Source organism: Chiloscyllium plagiosum, unplaced genomic scaffold (genome assembly GCF_037043375.1).
Source record: "Chiloscyllium plagiosum isolate Xiang-an unplaced genomic scaffold, Cpla_swu_hap1 HiC_scaffold_1, whole genome shotgun sequence".
NCBI classification, from domain to species: domain Eukaryota; kingdom Metazoa; phylum Chordata; class Chondrichthyes; order Orectolobiformes; family Hemiscylliidae; genus Chiloscyllium; species Chiloscyllium plagiosum.
In genome coordinates this window covers 65,048,258-65,068,733 of record NW_028270139.1, presented here as the reverse complement: position 1 = coordinate 65,068,733, position 20,476 = coordinate 65,048,258, and the positions used below count along the sequence as shown (strand labels likewise).

At 40.1% G+C, this 20,476-nt stretch overlaps 2 protein-coding genes across 9 annotated transcripts in view; one reads left to right on the top strand and one right to left on the bottom strand.

The window, feature by feature from the left end:
- The window catches only part of rfc1 (replication factor C (activator 1) 1), an 86,367-nt gene extending 77,454 nt beyond the window's left edge, over nucleotides 1-8,913 (top strand). For 2 of the 4 annotated variants that reach the window (XM_087987318.1, XM_087987321.1), the window contains exons 20-26: nucleotides 364-518; nucleotides 1,664-1,781; nucleotides 4,939-5,084; nucleotides 5,809-6,022; nucleotides 6,213-6,407; nucleotides 7,008-7,051; nucleotides 7,747-8,913. In XM_087987318.1, the coding sequence (XP_087843444.1) occupies nucleotides 364-518; nucleotides 1,664-1,781; nucleotides 4,939-5,084; nucleotides 5,809-6,022; nucleotides 6,213-6,407; nucleotides 7,008-7,051; nucleotides 7,747-7,954 (1,080 nt within the window). In that variant the 3' untranslated portion in view covers nucleotides 7,955-8,913. Of the gene's footprint in view, nucleotides 1-363; nucleotides 519-1,663; nucleotides 1,782-2,920; nucleotides 2,960-4,938; nucleotides 5,085-5,808; nucleotides 6,023-6,212; nucleotides 6,408-7,007; nucleotides 7,052-7,746 lie in introns of those variants that run through there. The other 2 variants (XM_043692868.2, XM_087987326.1) reach the window with 2 other exon arrangements.
- A 1,111-nt stretch (nucleotides 8,914-10,024) lies between these two features.
- wdr19 (WD repeat domain 19) overlaps nucleotides 10,025-20,476 on the bottom strand; it is a 170,347-nt gene continuing 159,895 nt past the window's right edge. For 3 of the 5 annotated variants that reach the window (XM_087987304.1, XM_087987310.1, XM_087987313.1), the window contains 3 exons: nucleotides 13,461-13,537; nucleotides 13,053-13,190; nucleotides 10,025-10,958 (listed from right to left, as the gene is read on the bottom strand). In XM_087987304.1, the coding sequence (XP_087843430.1) occupies nucleotides 13,079-13,190; nucleotides 13,461-13,537 (189 nt within the window). In that variant the 3' untranslated portion in view covers nucleotides 10,025-10,958; nucleotides 13,053-13,078. The remainder of the gene's footprint in view (nucleotides 10,959-13,052; nucleotides 13,191-13,460; nucleotides 13,538-20,476) is intronic. The other 2 variants (XR_006312065.2, XM_043692836.2) reach the window with 2 other exon arrangements.

Here is a 20,476-nt window from a genome sequence, read left to right as displayed (position 1 = left end):
TAGTCTGGACTTCTGGATGACTGGTCCAGTCACGCGACTGCTAAGCTACTTTCTCCCAATTTAGTGCGTTCAGCTTTGGGATCAAGCACTGGTATTCCCAGGACAAACTGCAAAGGGGAATAGGATATAAGCTGAACAAAAGGTGTTTTGGAAAATCATGCTGCACTTTTAGTCTTGCTTAGTACAATTGTGAAGTATATTGAGTCGTACTTGTGATGATCTTAAAATTTTGATCATGTTTTGAATCTTGAAAAACAAAATACCTTTTGGATATTCAATTAGATAAATATCCTATTTTACTGCCATATACTTAAAAAGTCGTTATGGATATTTCTTACAAAATAGTCAATTTCCTTATTTCAGGGTCCTTTTGATGTTGTGAGGAAAGTATTTGCTACTGGAGAGGAGGCGGTCCACATGAGTCTGATAGACAAGTCCGACCTTTTCTTTCATGATTACTCAATAGCACCGCTCTTTGTGCAAGAAAACTATTTGCATGTGAAGCCCGCAGCTGCTGGGTAAGTAGCGGGATATTGACCTGCTCCCCCTTTGCTCAGTCAGTTTACATTTCACAGAATATCTTTAGGATTTATTTTTATTTTGTTTTGTTTTTGTATTAAAATGATTAAGTACTGTACAGGCTGGAATGCTGTGTTCCCTCAACTCATGGCCATTGGTAGTGTGTTCAAAATAAATGAAGTACAAAAAGAAATCCTAGAGTATGAAAGATAGAAAATGGGAGGAAGAGTAGGGTCTTTGGCCATCCGAGCCTGCTCCACCATTTGATACAATCCTGGCTGATCACCTGACTCAGTGCCCTGTTCCCACTTTTGCCCCATACCTTTGAACCCTTTAATCCTCAGAGCTATATCTGATTCCTTGTTTGAAACCATACACTGTTTTCGCCTCAATTGTTTTCTGAATGAAGTTATTCTGGGTGTGATAATAGTTAGCTGAGATTATCTCTTAACTTGGAATATTGTGCTGGTTAAATTAACTACTGATGAAGGTTAAAAGCAGATGATCCAATAAAGCAATAGAATACTGTAAGGACCACAAAGGAAATCGTGTCAGAGGAACCTTTGTCTAAAGGCAATTCAGTTGTTAGGAATAGAAACTTTAAGGTGTTTCAATATGATTTTACTAAGTTTTTGAATCATTGACTTCATGTGACCATCATGGAAATATCTCAGCTAGATAGAGCTGTATAACATTTAAAAATCACTAATATATTTGGATAACATGCTGTGTTTTAATAGTGATGTTATCCTGCTCAGAATGTAGTGCAGGACTTGGAACTATAAAATTACAAGCTGGAGCTTTTCACTGCAGTGTGTACCTAAGAGAGTTTTGTCTTGGGGTGAATAACAGGAATTCACCATTTTTATTAAATTCACTACTTTCTTTTAATGGCTATCCATTTGCACAGAATCAACCATAAAACTACAGTACTGAATGTCAGTTTATAATAGATGTAGTTTGGTGTCTAAACCCTTGCGGTAATTTAGATAGCTGTTGGGTTTCATTGTTTTAAATCTTTTACTGAATTCTTGATTTGGATGCTCCCTTCCCCAGCATTTTATTCACTTTTTGCCATTTTGTGGTGAATAGAAATAGTTTTGTTTGTTGCTGTTAGTAGTGTTGTTCTGTGCTTATGTTTTAGAACAAACATGAAGAAGCACCTCATGCTCTTGAGTAAGACAGCAGAAAGTATCTGTGATGGGGATCTTGTTGATAAAAGAATTCGTTCTCTGCAGTCGTGGAATCTCCTCCCTACTCAGGTCAGTGCTGGGAAGAGACTTGTGTTGAGTAATGCGTTTTCTCTTATTCCTGCCTGTTACACATCCCAAAATATGCCTTTTCTTGTTTGCATGAGTATCATTGGCTAGGCCACAATTTATTGTTCTTGAGGCGGTGGTAGTGAACTGTTTGAATCACGACAGTCCAAGTAAAGTTGGCACATCTACTCCGCTTTTTGGAAGAATTCCAGGATCCTGACCAAGCTCAGGAGAAGGAACAGCAGTATAGTTCCAAGTCAAGAAGATGTGAGGCTTGGAGGGGATCTTGCAGATGGTTCCATATATCACAAGCCCTAAGTAGTAAAGGTCATGGGGTTTGCAAAGTCCTGGTGGAGCCTTGATGAATTACAGTGCATCTTGTAGATGGTGCACACTGCTGCCTTTGTTTTTTATGTTTGAGGTACCAATTAGAGACTGTTTTGTCCTGGATGCTTTTGTGCAGTTTCAGAAACAAAAAAACAGAAGTTGCTGAGAAACTCAGCAGGTCTGGCAGCATCTGTGGAGAGAGGTCAAAGTTAACGTTTCAGAGTCCAGTTACCCTCCTTCAGGACTGAAGGCAGTTCTTTCAGTGACTCATGAACAAGGACACCTATATTCCTGTGAAGACTTGCACTTCCCAATTTGTTACCATGAGTAACTTCATACTTATTTCACATTATATTCCATCTGTCATGTTCTAGCCCATTCAATTATTTCAAGTCCTAATGACGCTGCCTTAACTCTTCACAATTTGCACTCCTACCCAGTTTTATATCAGCAGCAAATATTAAAATATAGCAATTGTTTCCCAGGGCCAAACCACTTCTGCATTTGTGAACAGTTGTGGACGCTATCCCTCCAGTAATAGTCTGTTGTCCTGAGAAGGATCTGTTTATTTCTAAACTCTTGCTTTCTCTTTGTTAAGCAATTCTGAATCCAAGCTAGAATATTGCCCCAGTTCTATGCACTAACTTTGTTTCCTGACTTTGTGTGGGACCTGTATTAAGAAGTCTTCTGAAAATTCAGATGAACCACATCCACCAGTTTATCCGTGGTATGGACAATATTCTCAAAACGCTTAGACGTGACTTCCTTTCCATAAATCCATGTTGACTCTATCAATTTTACATCCTTTATAATAGATGCTGAGGTCTTCTCCACTGCAGATGTCAAGCTAGCAGGTCTGTAGTTCTCCTTTCTCCCTCATCCTCTCTCCTTCAGCAATAGGGTTGGTTACATCTGATACTTCCCAGCCGCCATGAGTTTTCCCAGAATCTTTAGAATTTTGTAGCCTATCAATCCATTCACTAACTTTTTAACCAACTCCTTGATCAGTCTGGAATTCCTTCCCTAACAGCAGTGTGGGTCTTCCAACAGCATATGGACTGCAGCGATTTAGGAGGACCGCTCACTGCCACGTTCACAAGTGCAATCAGCCAGCAATGTCCATGTCCCATGAGTGAATGAATGGAAGTAAAGCTTATCTGCTCTGGGGGATTTATCCGTCTTCTATCTGTTAACTTTTCAAATCCTATCCCTTTACTGGTAGTATTTTCTTTTGATTCCTCTGTTTAACATATCCGTTGGTCACCTAATATTTCTGTGAGACCTTCTATACTTTCAACGAAATAACTACCTGATTTTTCTGTTTTCCAAAATAAATTCTCCTATCTCTGTAAAGGGCCCATGTTTGTCCTAGCTAATCTTCTATGTACCTTGCTAGTTTGCATTCATGTTCTTAGCTGACCTTGTCTGTTTTCTGTTCTACTCTTATTTTTGACCATTAAAGTCTGCATTTTTGATCTTACTCTGCCTCTCCTGCCTCCTTGCAACATGTTGTGTCAACTGAACCATTGATTCTGATGTTGATCCTGGCTGTATGTTGCTATGTGTACTCCTTCAGTTTGAGTAGCATGCATCAACAACTACTGTTACTTTTGACTTAATTTCCATTTTTATGATGTGCATCAACAAGCATATTTTAATTCCTGCCTTTTGATGGTCTACATCAACAGCAGTCACATTTTTTCTATCATCTCATTCTGTTTATTTTTTACTTTCTCTTTTTGACATTGACAATAGTCAGTACTGTCAAACATACCACCTTACTCACCTACATCTTTCATGGTTTATCCTCAGCAGACTGCTAATGTTTTGTACCAGTTGTTGGAAACCAGTTTTTGTTTGTGAAGCCTGAATGGGCAGACTTAGAAATGACAAATTACTCAGTTGGTCCATCTGTCTGTCTGCCTTAGCATACAGATATACTTAACTCTTAGCCCAGAGCCACAGGTGCACAACCTGATGAAAGGTTGTGATGTTCATGCAAAAGGAACAGCTTTAGTAGTGCTGGAGTTCAAGAGCTGGCCCCTGTTATGTGTAATGTGTTACAACAGGAATCTATCTTCTCCTATCCATCAAATTGTGGCTTGTGGCAATCGCATATTAATATTCTCCATTTTTACCACCCTTTCAATGAGTGGGAAAGGTTGATTTAAGAGTTGCACCTTTTTTGTAATGAACTGTGATAAAGTGCCATCAGTCAGGTATCTCACTGTTCTGCAACTTGCCCTGTTGGGTTTTCTAGACTCAACATGAAGATATCACCATTCATACCAATCACTTTAAATGACCTGCTAGCCGAGCAGAAATTCTGATTCTGCAAACGCATGAAATAAATTAAAGCGGAATGCTGACTGCATGTAACCTGGCCAGGTAACCAATTGTTCAAACCCTTTGAAGGATAATTTCTACATTTGATCATGAAGTATTAAACAATTGTAGAATATACGTTCAAGATGAACTCAATACATTTTTGACTGAAACTTTGAAGTAGTTTGAAGCTTTCCTCATCTGAGATTTGTATTTGTCAGAAACATTAGCTTCAGTCTGTTACTTCTTAGTTGGAATGAAGCAATATGTGACTGAAGAAATTTAACCTTCCTTGCTCGAGTTGTACTTCCTGTTGTAAGGCCAGAAAATAGCATTGAAAAGTCTAACAGTAACAGTATTCCAAACTCCTGGTTATGACAAGTTGAAGTAGTGGAGTCCAGAATTGGAAGGATGCTGTATGTGAATTTAGGAAAGTGGTGAAAATGTCATCAATGTTTAAATGAAATGCTGCAGCCAACTGAAATCTTACTATCTTGTTACTTTTCAGGCCATTTATGCCAGTGTGATCCCTGGTGAGTTGATGAGGGGATACATGTCACAGTTTCCAAGTTTCCCAAGCTGGTTGGGAAAATTTTCATCCACTAATAAACATGATCGTATTGTGCAAGAACTTACCAGGCACATGTGCCTAAGGTAGGGAGATGAGTTTTCAACAGAGCTGCCTATTTATACACAATATATGGCGTGCTGTATTTAAAAATAGGGATCTCCTTGTAAGAATTTCTGAGAAGCTTATTGGAGGGAATGATATTAAGCCATATAGGTCTGCATTCAATTCCCAAAAGTTAGCTGGACATCTGAGGTTGCAGTGGCGGCATTGTAACAGGTCCTGGTACCTCTATATGGAAGACGGAGGGGGATGTGGGGACAGGAATCCAACAGGAGTATTTCTCCTGAGAACTTTGTCACCCCTACTAGAAAATGGATGTGTGGGGGTGGCTGGTCATAATTAATTGCTTAATGATCTTTTGGTGGGGAGAGCTCGTCAGAGCTCAAGGTTTAGGTTCAAACACTAATAATGGGAACTTGGGATATGTACCAACCAAACACCAGTTTACCCAATGTTTAGTCAGTACTTTGAGTGGGAAGTAGAAAATTTAAGGTGGACAAATGTTCAACTTTATTTAGCAGCCTGACAGACTGAAGTGTTGGTCAGTTCATTGTGTGATGGCTTTTGTCTGATGTACAACCTGTTGAATAACATGCAATCTCTATTTATAGATAATACCATGATCAAACAAATAAAATGCCTACTGATAAATGTACTAAATTTAGATAAAGATGATCTTTAATTTGTGCTGTCTTTGTTGAGCTTTCTCCGATCTCTCATTAATACTTCCTTTAAAACTTATGTAAGGACGCATGCCAGTAAACGAGCTGTAAACTTGGATTATCTTCCTTACCTGCGGGATACTTTGGTGCAGCCTCTAACACTTCAGGGATCAAATGGTGCTCAAGAGGCAGTTGCAACAATGAATGCATATTATCTGATGAAAGAGGATGTAGATAGTATCATGGAGATTAGCAGCTGGGCTGGTCGACCTGATCCTTTCTCAAAACTAGATCCTAAGGTAACTCCAATCACATTTTGGATAGACTGTGTTTCTCGTGGAACTGAACTCTATACTTATTCTAAGTCTAAGCAAGAGTCATGTGACAAACCTATTAAATTGCTCAACTGTGATAGATCACAGTACACTGTATTCTTATCTAGATTATTGACAGCATTTTGAACTTCTACCCTGTGCTTCCACCCGTCAGGTGAAAGCTGCATTTACACGGACCTATAACAGAGAGACACATTTGACTCCCTATGCACTACAAGCTGTAAAGAAATTGAAACGTGGAAGTACAGCTGGATCATCACTGGACACTGAACCTAATGATGACTTGCAGACAGAGGATGTACAGTCAGAAGAGACTGAGGATAATTTGGAATTAGATGGAATGATTAAGGTATGACATCTAATTTTATTTAATGTTTAGTTTAAACCATTCAGGACATTTTGTTGCATAAAATGATTTGAGCTAAAATATCAGTGGAAGAATTTTACCTGGGATGATTTGATGTTTGACATTTGACGAATGAAACGAATAGGGTAATGTGTGGACAAGTCTAAACGAAAGGAAAGACTTTGGCTGTTGACCCAGCTCCAGAAATTTTGTGTTGAAACTGAGTATATTTCCAAGAATAATAGATGATTGGGCCATAATTTATAGATTAGACTAGACTTGTGCATTGAGGATTGTACCTAGTTGAAAATGAAGGCACAATTGATTTAAATAAATGTGAATAATTGGGCACTGAGTCCATTAAAAATGATTGTTTTGTGTGAAGATTTGTCCCAGTAAGACTGGCAATGTGCAGCCAAACTCATTTAAAAGTAGAGGAATCTCGATTATCCGAATGAGATGGGCAGGTTAATTGATCAAATGCCTTTTCTCTGGGGCTCGGAGTTTTTAAAGTCTGCTCCCTGTTCAGGAGACGAGGTAGCAGCACATTGTGTGCAGCCTACCCCCCACCCCTTACCCTTCACTATCCTGTCCCTTCTCCAGGGCAGCCGGACTGGACACCAACAACAAGACTGCTGCTTTGTGGGGTAAGTCTCCAAATAGCACGCGCACACATCCAGGCAGCCATACACACAACTTTTTGACAGGTTCCTTCTTTACCCTGTACAGGATAAAGTTGGAGAGATTATCTGGGGAAGGGGGATTTCTTCAATTCCAATAACACTTGAGGTTTGACACCACCACAAAGCCTGCTTGATTGACATATATCCAAAAGCATCTATTCTCTCCACGTTACTGACACAATAGCAGCAGTGTGAATAATCTACAAGATACACTGCAGAAAATTTAGAACCATTCCATCTAGAAGGACAAGATATATGGGAACAACCCCCCCCCCCCCAAGTCACGGACTTGGAAATATGTTGCCATTCCTTCAGTGTCACTGGGGCAAAACCCTGGAATTCCCTTGAAGGGCATTGTGGGTCAACTCATGTGGACTCTAGCGGTTTAAGAAGGCAACTGACAACCACTATCTCAAAGGCAATAAATGCTGGCCATCCAGTGATGCTAACGTCCGATGAATGAATTAAAAGGGTTTGAGACTTTGTGAAACATCTGTGGGAACAGTGTTGACTGGAGCCAGGTTGAATAGTGAAGGTAGTGTTTTCCTTTTAAATATTACGCAGAATTTCCCAAAGAACTATTTCCTGATTTGTTAACAGTTTTTATCTAATGTGATGTTTTCATGGTTAAGATTGCTCACAATTGTTTTTCTTTTTAGCCAAAGAAACCAAAAGCAAAGAACAAAATTGAAGAACAATTACCACAGCAGAAAGGAAGAAAAGATAAAGGGAAACGAAAAGCAACCAAATGATATTGTCCAGAAACCAGCTGATTTTTATCTGATTGTAGCTCTGCTGATAAGAAACAATTGCAGAGACCAATCTCAATGTTTGCTGCTTAATATGACAGTTCAAGGAAAAGTGTAATTTCTTTCAGCTTCTAAAAACTTATATTTACTGTCTTTACTCACTGCAGTAGAGATGTGAGAATTATTCATTGTATATATGCAATGCAAAAAAACTACCCTTTAGGTATTTTTTGAAACTGTACATTAACAAAATTTGGCATAAATTCCTTTTTTAAATAAAGAATTTTTTGCAGTCTCATCAGCAACAGGAAGGTGATTCCGGTGTTACTTTCCTGTGCAGACATAACTGCTGAGAAAAGATTTGTGGATTAGCTGGTCTATTCCCTGCACTGGGCTCTGAAGCTTTGACATCTGTGAAACATTGGTTCCTGTTCTTACTATGGCCTTGTTTGCAACTAGTTTACCCCTCTGTCCATAGCAATACCAATACCAATGTGGTAAAGTTATCTTGCGAGCCTATAATCCATCATCCCTTCTCTCTCTTTTGCCCCGTCAAAATGAAAGAAAAATTCAGACTCCTAGTTCTGCACTTTATTTTTATGAGATGAGTACAGAGGACTGTGTTATGCTGACAAAAACTGAAGATGTCAGATTATTCCCATGAGAGTAAAGCCATTAACTCAAGAATATATTGCAATTTTGGTGTTTTTAAAAAAAAATCTCATTCACAAAAGACTTTCTGCTTGTAGGATGACTAGGGAGATGTAGGCAAGGTTGCTCAGTTGTCACATCCTGGAATGAACAAGGAAGTATCATTGCCTAAGTCATGTGGCTGCATGCCATATTTTGAAAAGTTTAGTTATAATTAATATTCCAGCAATTTTTATGTCCAGACTTGGTACCTGATCTGTTGAATACCCCAGCTTTCAGTCAGTCACTGCTTGGTTTGTCCCTAGTGAGGTGTAATATAATGCTTGTTGATTCCATGGAATATTTTTGTTGCTCCTTCCAATGCAAATCAAAGCAAGTTGCTGTGTGGAAATGATTTTTTTGTTACATTAAATGCTCTGAAAGCTTGTGGTGTCACCAGAGATTATTGAAGTTTAAAAAGTCTGTTTTGATTGTTGTAGTTACTATATTTTCTTCCATTACCTAGATGCAGATGCACGCTTCTTTTATATAACATTCACCAGAGATGCAAGGTGTCAAGTTGTTTCGTACATTAGCCATGACAGCAACCTGTTGTATTACTTTCAAGCCAAAGTATTTGGCTTCTTACTGTACGAGCAGAAAGGGTTGCTGGTACTTAGTATTTCATTTACTTAGGTTAAAAGTAAGGCTTGCATTGAATTAATACATTGAATCCAATTGAAGCATTTCAAAATATCTGATGGATCATAGAAATATGCATGTGCTTAATGAGCAAGAAAGCTTCCTTCTGTAGGAATTTCATCATGCACAGGACGAGGTACATACAACAGTTTTTAGATCAATGCTGTATTTGAGAAATGTCACCTCTCCCTGTGCATTATTGAATCCTCTGTCTTTGTGTAGGACTCATAAATGTTCACCTGGAGTGCTAACAGCCAAGTCTAAAAGCTTATTGTTTTAAAATGGAAGTTTTGTTACTAATACCATACATTGTGACTTCAGGGCATGTATTTTTGTCTTGGGCAATGAGGGAACTCATTCCTGTGAAAGGTGGCCCAATGGTTAGTTTAATTTACCAGAAATAAAACTATGGCCAACAACAATTATAACTACTGGTGAAAGGTTTTTAAGCTAATTTGGTATGTTAAAACAATGTATTTTAGAAAGTGTACATACGGAGCATTGAAATCACAACTTTGGAGTATCCCATAAGTCCTTTAAGATTTCAAATATTAATAATAAATCCAAAAAACCTGCAAAGGCAATCAAGGCATGATGTAAAACAAAAATAAAGAAAACTGAAGATAGTGAGGGTTTTTGTATCCCTGAGCCAGGAGACCTGTACTAGACGTGTGTAATGTCATTCTGAACAGGTTGATTTTTAAAAAAAAACAGCGTGGAGTTCATAAAGCCATTCAGAGCACTGTTTGTGAATGTTGGAGAGACCATAGACAGGGAGATTGTGAAAGCTAACTTAGTAAAGCAGGTAATTGAGCATTACAATCAGCATAGAATATTTTTTATAAAAGTGAATGTATTAAGAGTTCACAATGAACTTTAATTCATCATAAAGATAAATACTTTTCTTGATGAAATCCATTTACAATTTGACCATAAAAATGCTTAAAAAGGAAATGTTTCAAATGCATTGAAGAACTCCTGGTGCTTTCAACAATGGTTTATGATGCTGGATCTGTAAAATAAATGACATTGTTAAATAAAAACAGAATGCCCAAGTGGTGCAGCAGGTCTGGCAGCACCACTGGAGAGAGAAACAATTAACACTGAGTCCAATGACTGACTCCACAGATACAATGAGATGGAGGTGCCAGTGTTGGACTGGGGTAGACAAAGTTAAAAATCACATGACAAAGGGTTATAGTCCAACAGATTTATTTCAAAGCACAATTTTTCAGAGTGCTGCCAGACTTGCTGAGTTTCTCTAGCATTGACAATATTAAAGGTGTACTTGGATTCTAAATTAGCGGAAAGGATCACTAGTCCTCATCAAATCTTGCTACAGTTCATTTGTAGTATGAAAACTGAAAATAATCAAATAGGTTGTACACATTTATAATTTTATAATTTATTGAAAATAGGACATTTTCAACTAATACTGAGCTGAAAATGTGTTACTGGAAAAGTGCAGCAGGTCAGGCAGCATCCAAGGAGCAGGAGAATCAATGTTTCGGACATGAGCCCTTCTTCAGGAAGGTAATTGAGCATTACAATCAGCATAGAATATTTTTTATAAAAGTGAATGTATTAAGAGTTCACAATGAACTTTAATTCATCATAAAGATAAATACTTTTCTTGATGAAATCCATTTACAATTTCTTCAGGAAGGGCTCATGCCTGATATATCGATTCTCCTGCTCCTTTGAGCAGGAGAATTTTCAGCTCTGATCTCCAGCATCTGCAGTCCTCACTTTCTCCCATTTTCAACTAATACTCTGATCTGATCTTCACACTAAAAGAGGAAATAGTGACATGTACTTTCAAGGTTTAGTATTAAACAATGCTTTTCTTTTTTTCCAGTTCAAAATAAATTAATGAGTATAGGCTTAAATCTGATGGCCACTATTTAATTATTCTTGTATTACTAATTGTTGTTTTTTCTGGTCAGAAGCTAGGTGTTTTATCTAGTGACATTTCAGAATGGGCTATAGAACAATGATTTTGACGTTTAGAATGTGGTGTGAGCTAGTCAGTTGAAGGTGCCTGAAAACCACCAAGTGGATATAGAAACAAAACTGTAGTAAGTCATGTCTAGGTTCTTCCCAGAAAGAGTTGGAAACTGATCATCTCTGAAATTCTGTAGTATACATCTTGTTTTGATTTCATGAAAAATAATTTCCTGCTTGTCAGCTGTTTCATAGATGGCTTTGTAACTTAGTATTAGTTGTAATATAGTAAAGATTAGTTGTAAACTAGGTACTGGAGAAATTTGAATAAATCACTATTTGAATCTAACTTCAAACAAGTTATTGCTTTGAGTTAAAGTTGGGTTATGCGAGGGGCTTATGGAAAATGGAACATCAGGTTAAGTTGCTGTTAATGTAAAGCAAAGAAAACTTTATTTGGAAGGTAAAATTTCTTAGGATAAGGAAAGGCAAACAATCATACCTAATTTCTAGCCTTTTCGGTGTAATACTATAGGTGACAGCATCTTTCTGAAGTTGAGACTGAGTAGTTGAGCCATAGATGCATCACTCCCCTTCCAGTGAAAATATGCAGACATGTAAATAGTGTTGAAGGGTCAGACAATCCATGCAGGAATATGACAGTGGCAATAGTGGAAACATGCTTCAAAGTGGTAGAATGAGGCACTCTTCTCTGAACACTGTACATTTTCTTGTTTCCTTCTCAATATATAGAGAAATCAGCTGTAAAAGTGGAAGCTGTTATCCAAAATTTGTGATCATCATAAGCGTTTAGATTATCATTTCTTTCTTTACTCCATTACTAAAGTTTAGATTTGAAAGGCTAACTTCAAAGTGATGAGAAGGGATCTAAGCCAGGGTTGAGTGGAACAAAAGACTGATGATACACATTAAGAACCAGCTACGTGGAAATGAGACTGGCATACAATACCTATGGGTCATATTAAAAACAAAGCAGTTGTGCAGTTAAAGGCTGGAATACTTAAGGAGTGATCTGACAAAATCTATTAGAAGTGATGGATAGGAAATAGCAGTAGGCTGTTGCGCCATCTGACATTTAAACACTGGCTGATCATCCACAATATCTCAAGTATCCAAATTATTTCAGAACATGCTTAGTAATAGAGCCTCTGCAGTCTTTGACAACAGCATTTTGAATAAGCACCCATTGTGTCTAAATGTTGGGTTATAGTAATGCATAATAAAGGACATCAACACTTCCAAAACTCACCGCCTAAGAAATGTTGTCGGTGTGCAAAAAAAGGCTTATCTTACTGACATTGATTTAATTGTCTTTAAGACAAAATCCATGGTTATTTTTCATACTAAAGGATGGCATGCTGCGATTCATGCTGCGACTACTGTTTCTTTTTGCTATGTACAAATGACTTAGAGTTATGGAAAACAGGGTGATATGAACTGTCTCCAATAGGTCTAGGTATCTTAGAAAAATGCTTTTACTGTGACCACTTCCACCTGCAACTTTTCCTTCAAGCTGCTTACCATCCAGACTTGAAATTGTACTCCCATTCCTTCAGTGTCACTGGGTCAAAATCCTGGAACTAGTATTGTGGGTCTATCTATATAAAATGGACCGCAGTGGTTCAAGGAGGCAACTACCACTACCTTCAAGGACAACCAGGGATTGGCAACGCATGCGACTTCCACATCTCATGGGTGAATTCTTTTTAACAAGTCCAGTCCTTTACTTTATATGACAAAGTCAAAAAAAAGAAAGCAGAAACCAATAATCTTAGAAGGGAGTTGGGCACTTGAAGGAAACATAAACCTATGGGTTATGGCAGACTAGATTGCTTGGTAGAACCGAATGGTCTCAGTGGATAGTGTTAATTGTACTAGCACTGATGAAATACAATCAATCAATCTCTTCACCCACATACCTTGTACTTTGCATGTCCAACATTTCTCATGATTCTGCCTCATCATGTAGTAGATATGGTGCTGGCTCAACAAGTGATAGCTGCTCCACACACAGCTTTTCTGAACACATAGGGCAAGCTTTCTCAGTAGCTAGTAGGCTAGTAAAGAAAACAAGTCCACAATTGATTATAATAAATACACTTTTCTGTGGTAAAGTTAGAAACACTAAAAATGAAGGCATACATCTGTAAATAAATTTAGCACAGTAGGAATACAGATTTAAACCTGGTTCCCTTGAAATCCAAATGTTAAGATGCTCCCTTTACACCAACACACAAGTTAGGTCACAACCCCCACCCTTAGTAAGTACTACACCACTTGAGACTTTACACATTAGAGGAGATTATTTTGTGTTGCTTTCTACTCACACTTTGAACTCAGAGTATAAACCAGGAAAATCGCAATGGGGGCAAACTGTCCAATCATCCTTCACCATGTGGCGGCCCTGGTGAAACAAATTCCAATCTGCACTTTGTTTGCATTGAATACACATAGACTCACTTTAAATTTCAGGTTATTATTAATATCTAATGCTAACTCTCCAAAAAGAAATATTCAAGCTTCATAGAAAAGTACCCAATTACTAATTTATTTTAAAATGTTTTTAGGGTCACCGAGAAGGCTGCAAATTCTCCTATAGCTTTGAACCCTTTGTACATTTTGAATTTATAGACTGAGGTACCAAATGGCAGTTCTATGTAGGAACCTAGCCAACTTGAGATGTCTATAATTCTCCAGCTTAATTTTTAAAAAAGGCATATTCCAGGGTACATATTACAAGAAACAAAAATTGAGGCGCTTCAGAATGAAGTGAAAATTACCATTAACTGGTGCACTTTAATTACATATTGGCTTGGATTTTAATCATCCAATTTAATCCTCATGTGCATGAGTCTGCAAACATAAAAGTACTCTTCATATTTCAGGTCTCCAGCATTTTATGTTTTTAATTTCAGTTTGCAAATAGTGAGCTAAACCTTACTGATTTATCCATCCTTAGCTGTGGATTGAAACAAAAATAAAGTTTAAAAACTCAGCAGTTGTTATAGGAGACAACAAGGAGCTTCTGGGAGACTGGAGAGCAGAGTGGAGAAAAAAAATAGAGAAATGAGCAATCAGTGAAGATGCTGCTTTGTGTGAGTCATTCAGAATAGTGTCAGTAGATGTGGGAGCAGGTTAACTGGAAATGTCTGCACAGAAGTTAAGATAAAGGAAAATGATAAATGATTTATTTTAAGAGATACCTAATGATTAAACAGGAATTTATAGAATAAATAACAGTAGTTTGAATAAGTTGTTTTTAAAAAAAACTATCTAGGAGTAGTCAAATGTGCCTTGCTCTAGAATTGCTTTCTAATCAACATTGACAAGTTCAAAGATAAATGATTAGCACAATAGAGTGATAACTCAAGTTCAGAACACAAAGATATACAAAAGCTTTGAATAGAAACAAAAAATGATAAAGGCACTTCTAGGAGTTGTGTACAGGGCCCTTAACTAACTATATGATAGGATAGAATAAAATGTAAGAAATAATTGGAGATTGTCAGAAAGGTAAAGGTAAAGTCACCATGGTCCAAGAAGACCAGAGGACTGCACTCTCCTTAGAGGGAGGTGACTGGTGGTGGTTTAACCTGAGTGAGGCTAAGAAGGTGGGAGTTTCATGGTGGCCTCAGCTGGTAGATTATTGATGTCACTCTGCCTCATAAACTAGCAGCCCACCCATCAGAATGGTACAGAGCAATGAGGAGAGAAGGTGAGGTGAAGCGAGGGCTGCCAGGAAGGGTAAGTTTTCCCGCTTAAAAAGGGACTTACCTCGGGAGTCGGGCCTCCATTTTGACAGAGCGGCGAGGAGAGAAGATGGAGTGACGTGAGGGCTGCCGGGAGGGGGAGGGCTTAATTTGTATTTGGGCAGAGGCTAAGCCCAAGATACTACACATGTAGTATCTCCCTCCTGCCCCCCTCCTTGAACCGGAAGAAAAAGATTCTGGAGGGTAAGGCTTTTATTTTTTTCTTATCATTCTTTTTCATATATTTAAGTGCATTGTTTGATTTTAGTTAGTTCATATAAAGCTAAGCTTACAATGGCAGGGGACCTCAGACCCGTGGCATGTGCCTCTTGCTTGATGTGGGAGCTTATGAATGTGACGTTCCTGACTCTTACACATGCAAGTAGTATGTCCAGCTGCAGTTCTTGTTTGACCGCATGACGGCTCTGGAGCTGTAGATGGACTCACTGTGGAGCCTCTGCGTTGCTGAGGAGGTCGTGGATAGCACGTTTAGTGAACTGGTCACACCGCAGGTTAGAATTGCTGAGGGAGACAGTGAATAGGTGACCAAAAAACAGAAAGAGAGTAGGAAAGCAGTGCAGATGTCCACTGTGGGGAGTAGATTGCAGTTCTGTGACCGAAAACGGGACTCCCAGATGGTATGTTGACTCCCAGGTGCTCAGGTCAGGGATGTCACCGATCGGCTGCAGAGCATTCTAAAAGGGGAGCCCTTCTTGAAGAAGGGCTCATGCCCAAAACATCGATGCTCCTGCTCCTTGGAAGCTGCCTGACCTGCTGCGCTTTTCCAGCAACACATTTTCAGCCCTGATCTCCAGCATCTGCAGTCCTCACCGTCCCCTTTTAGGAGGAGGAAGTGAACAGCCAGTTGTCTTGGTGCATATAGGCACCAACGATATAAGCAGAAAACGAGAGGAGGTCCTGAAAGAAGAATTCAGGGAGCTAGGAGAGAAGTTAAAAAAGGAGGACCTCAAAGGTAGTGATCTCAGGATTACTACCAGTGCCACGTGCAGAGCCGTCATGTGGTCAAACAAGAGCTGCAGCTGGACATACTTCTTGCATGTGTAAGCGTAGAAATGAAAAAATAGGCAGGATGAACACATGGCTTGAGAGATGGTGTAGGAGGGAGGTGTTTAGACTTGTTGAACATTGGGATCGGTTCAGGGGAAGGTGGGACTATTACAAAATGGACAGTCTACATCTGAACCAGACTGGAATCAATGTCCTTGGCGGAGTTTCTGCTACTGCTGTTGGGGAGGTTTTAAACTAAGGTGCCAGGGGACTGGGAACCAGAAGAGAAAGCAAGTAGGCAGCGAGGTGAAGACTAGAGACTGTGAGAATCATGAAGATACCATTAATAAAGGAAAGAGTAGGCAGAGAGTGGATAAGCGCAAAAGAACTAGTGACCAGAAATGCATCTACTTTAATGCAAGGAGTATAGCATGTAAGGCAGATGAACTTAGGGTTTGGATTGGTGCCTGGGAGTATGACGTTATTGCAATCTCAAAGACTTGGTTGAAGGAATGATTGGCAACTAAATGTTCCAGGATATAGATGCTTCAGACATGACAGGGAGGGGGGGGGGGGGGGGGGGTGGGGTGGGGGGTGAACTTGCATGGAGGACACTATGGAGGTCATGGGTAGTGAGGCATTATGGGTGGAGCTGAGAAATAAGAAGGGTGCACTTACATTGTTGGGGCTGTATTACAGGCCTCCCAACAGTGAGCGTGAGGTAGAAGAACAAATAAGTAAACAGATTATGTAAAGGCAATAGGGTAGTCGTGATGGGAGATTTTAATTTTCCCAACATTGACTGGGATACATGTTATGTCAGAGGTCTGGATGGGGCAGAATTTGTAAGAAGTGTCCAGGAGAGTTTTTCAGAGCAGTATGTCAATAGTCCGACGAGGGAAGGGGCTATATTGGACAAGACACTAGGGAACGAGCCAGGTAGGAATTGCGGTGGGGAATTTCTTTGGGAACCGTGACCATAGAACATAGAACAATACAGCACAGAACAGGCCCTTCGGCCCACGATGTTGTGCCGAACATTTGTCCTAGCTTAAGCACCCATCCATGTACCTATCCAATTGCCGCTTAAAGGTCACCAAAGATTCTGACTCTACCACTCCCACAGGCAGCGCATTCCATGCCCCCACCACTCTCTGGGTAAAGAACCCACCCCTGACATCTCCCCTATACCTTCCACCCTTCACCTTAAATTTATGTCCCCTTGTAACACTCTGTTGTACCCGGGGAAAAAGTTTCTGACTGTCTATCTATTCCTCTGATCATCTTATAAACCCTCTATCAAGTCACCCCTCATCCTTCGCCGTTCCAACGCGCAAAGGCCTAGCACTCTCAACCTATCCTCGTACGACCTATTCTCCATTCCAGGCAACATCCTGGTAAATCTTCTCTGCACCCTCTCCAAAGCTTCCACATCTTTCCTAAAGTGAGGTGACCTGAACTGCACACACTTCTCCAAATGTGGCCTAACCAAAGTCCTGTACAGTTGCAACATCACTTCACGACTCTTGAATTCAATCCCTCTGCTAATGAACGCTAATACACCATAGGCCTTCTTACAAGCTCTATCCACCTGAGTGGCAACTTTCAAAGATCTATGAACATAGACCCCAAGATCCCTCTGTTCCTCCACCTCACTAAGAACCCTACCGTTAACCCTGTATTCTGCATTCTTATTTGTCTTTCCAAAATGGACAACCTCACACTTGCCAGGGTTGAACTCCATCTGCCACTCCTCAGCCCAGCTCTGCATCATATCTAAGTCCCTTTGCAGCTGACAACAGCCCTCCTCACTATCCACAACTCCACCAATCTTCGTATCATCTGCAAATTTACTGACCCACCCTTCGACTCCCTCATCCAAGTCATTAATAAAAATTACAAACAGCAGAGGACCCAGAACTGATCCCTGCAGAACTCCACTTGTAACTGGGCTCCAGGCTGAATATTTACCATCTACCACCACTCTCTGACTTCGACCGGTTAGCCAGTTTTCTATCCAATTGGCCAAATTTCCCTCTATTCCATGCCTCCTGACTTTCCGCATAAGCCTACCATGGGGAACCTTATCAAATGCCTTACTAAAATCCATGTATACTACATCCACTGCTCTACCCTCATCCACATGCTTGGTCACCTTCTCAAAGAATTCAATAAGACTTGTAAGGCAAGACCTACCCTTCACAAATCTGTGCTGGCTGTCCCTAATCAAGCAGTGTCTTTCCAGATACTCATAAATCCTATCCCTCAGTACCCTTTCGATTACTTTGCCTACCACCGAAGTAAGACTAACTGGCCTGTAATTCCCGGGGTTATCCCTATTCCCTTTTTTGAACATGGGCACAACATTCGCCACTCTCCAGTCCCCTGGTACCACCCCCGTGACAGTGAAGACGAAAAGATCATAGCCAATGGTACTGCAATTTCCTCTCTTGCTTCCCACATAATCCTAGGATATATCCCGTCAGGCCCGGGGGACTTGTCTATCCTCAAGTTGTTCAAAATGTCCAACACATCTTCCTTCTTAACAAGTATCTCCTCTAGCTTAGCAGTCCGTTTCACAGTCTCCTCTTCAACAATATGGCCCCTCTCGTTCGTAAATACTGAAGAAAAGTACTCATTCAAGACCTCTCCTATCTCTTCCGACTCAATACACAGTCTCCCACTACTGTCCTTGATCGGACCTACCCTCGTTCTCGTCATTTTCATACCATAATTATGTAAGTTTTAGAATACTCCTAGATAAAGGTGACAATGGTCCTAAGGAAAGAGTACTAAATAGGGCCAAGGCCAATTATATCAAAATTAGGCAGGAGCTCGGAAATGTGGATTGGACACAGCTATTTGAAGAGAAGTCCAATTTGATACGTGGGAGGCTTTCAAAGATAGTGCAGGATAGGCATGTCTCATTGAAGGCAAAGGATAGGAAGGGCTAGATTCATGAACCGTGGATGACAGGAGAAATTGTACGACTAGCCAAGAGGAAAAGGGAAGCGTACATAAGGTCTCGGCAGCTAAGAACAGAACAGGCCCTGGAGGAATATCGGGAGAGTAGGACAAGTCTTAAACAAAGAATCAAGCGGGGTAAAAGGGGTCATGAAATAGCTTTAGCAAGCAGAATTAAGGAGAGCCCCAAAGCATTTTATTCTTATTTAAGAAGCAAGTGGGTAACTAGAGAAAGGATTGGTCCACTAAAGGATAAGGAAGGAAGGCTGTATGTCAAACCTGAGATAATGGGAGAGATTCTGAATGATTACTTTGCATCAGTGTTCACTGAGGAGAGGGACATGATGAATGTTGAGATTAGAGATAGAAGTTTGATTACTCTGGATCACATTGACATGAGTAGGGAAGGTGTGTTGGGGAGGCTAGAGGTTATTAAGGTGGACAAATCCGCAGGACCAGATTGGATCTATCCCAGGTTGCTGAGGGAGGTGAGAGAGGAAATAGCTGGGGCCCTGACAAATATCTTTGTGGCATCCTTAAATACAGGTGAGGTGCCGGAGGACTGGAAGGTTGCTCATAATGTCCCCCCTGTACAAGAAGGGTAGTAGGGATATTCTGGGTAACTACAGACCAGTGAGCCTGACGGTGGTGGGAAAGTTGCTGGAGAGGGTACTGAGGGATAGGATCTATTTATATTTAGAAAAGAATGGGCTTATCAGTGATAGGCAACATGGTTTCATGCGGGGGAGATCGTGCCTTACCAAATTACTGGAGTTCTTCAAGGAAGTGACCAAGTTGATAGATGAAGAAAGGGCTGTTGATATCATATACATGGACTTTAGTAAGGCATTTGATAAAGTTCCCCATGGTAGACTAATGGAGAAAGTGAAGTCACGTGGTGTGCAGGGTGTTCTAGCTAGGTGGATAAAGAACTGGTTGAGCAACAGGCGTCACAGTAGTAGCTGAAGGGAGTTTCTCGAAATGGAGAAAGGTGACCAGTGGTGTTTCGCAGTGTTGGGACCACTGTTGTTTGTAATATACATAAATGATGTGGAAGAGGGCATTGTTGGTATGATCAGCAAGTTTGCAGATGACATGAAGATTGGTGGAGTAGCAGAAAGCATAAGGGTCTGTCAAAGAATACAGGAAAACATAAATAGACTGGACAGTTGGGCGGAAAAGTGGCAGATGGATCTCAATCCAGACAAATGTGAGGTGATGCATTTAGGCAAGACTAATTCGAGAGCGAATTATATAATGAACAGAAGAGTCTTGGGAAAAGTTCATGGGCAGAAAGATCTGGGAGTGCAGGTCTATCGTACCCTGAAAGTTGCTGCTCAGGTGGATAGAGTGGTCAAGGCGGCATACAGTATGCTTGCCTTCACTGGACAGAGTACTGAGTATAAGAGCTGGCAAGTCATGTTAAAATTGGTTCGGCTGCATTCGGACACTTTGGAGGGTGCAGAGAAGGTTTACGAGGATGTTGCCTGGTATGGAAGGTGCCAGCTGTGAAGAGAGGTTGAGTAGGTTAGGTTTATTTTCATTAGAAAAAAGGAGATTGAGGGGGGACCTGATTGAGGTTTACAAAATCATGAAGGGTATAGACAGAAGCTTTTTCCCAG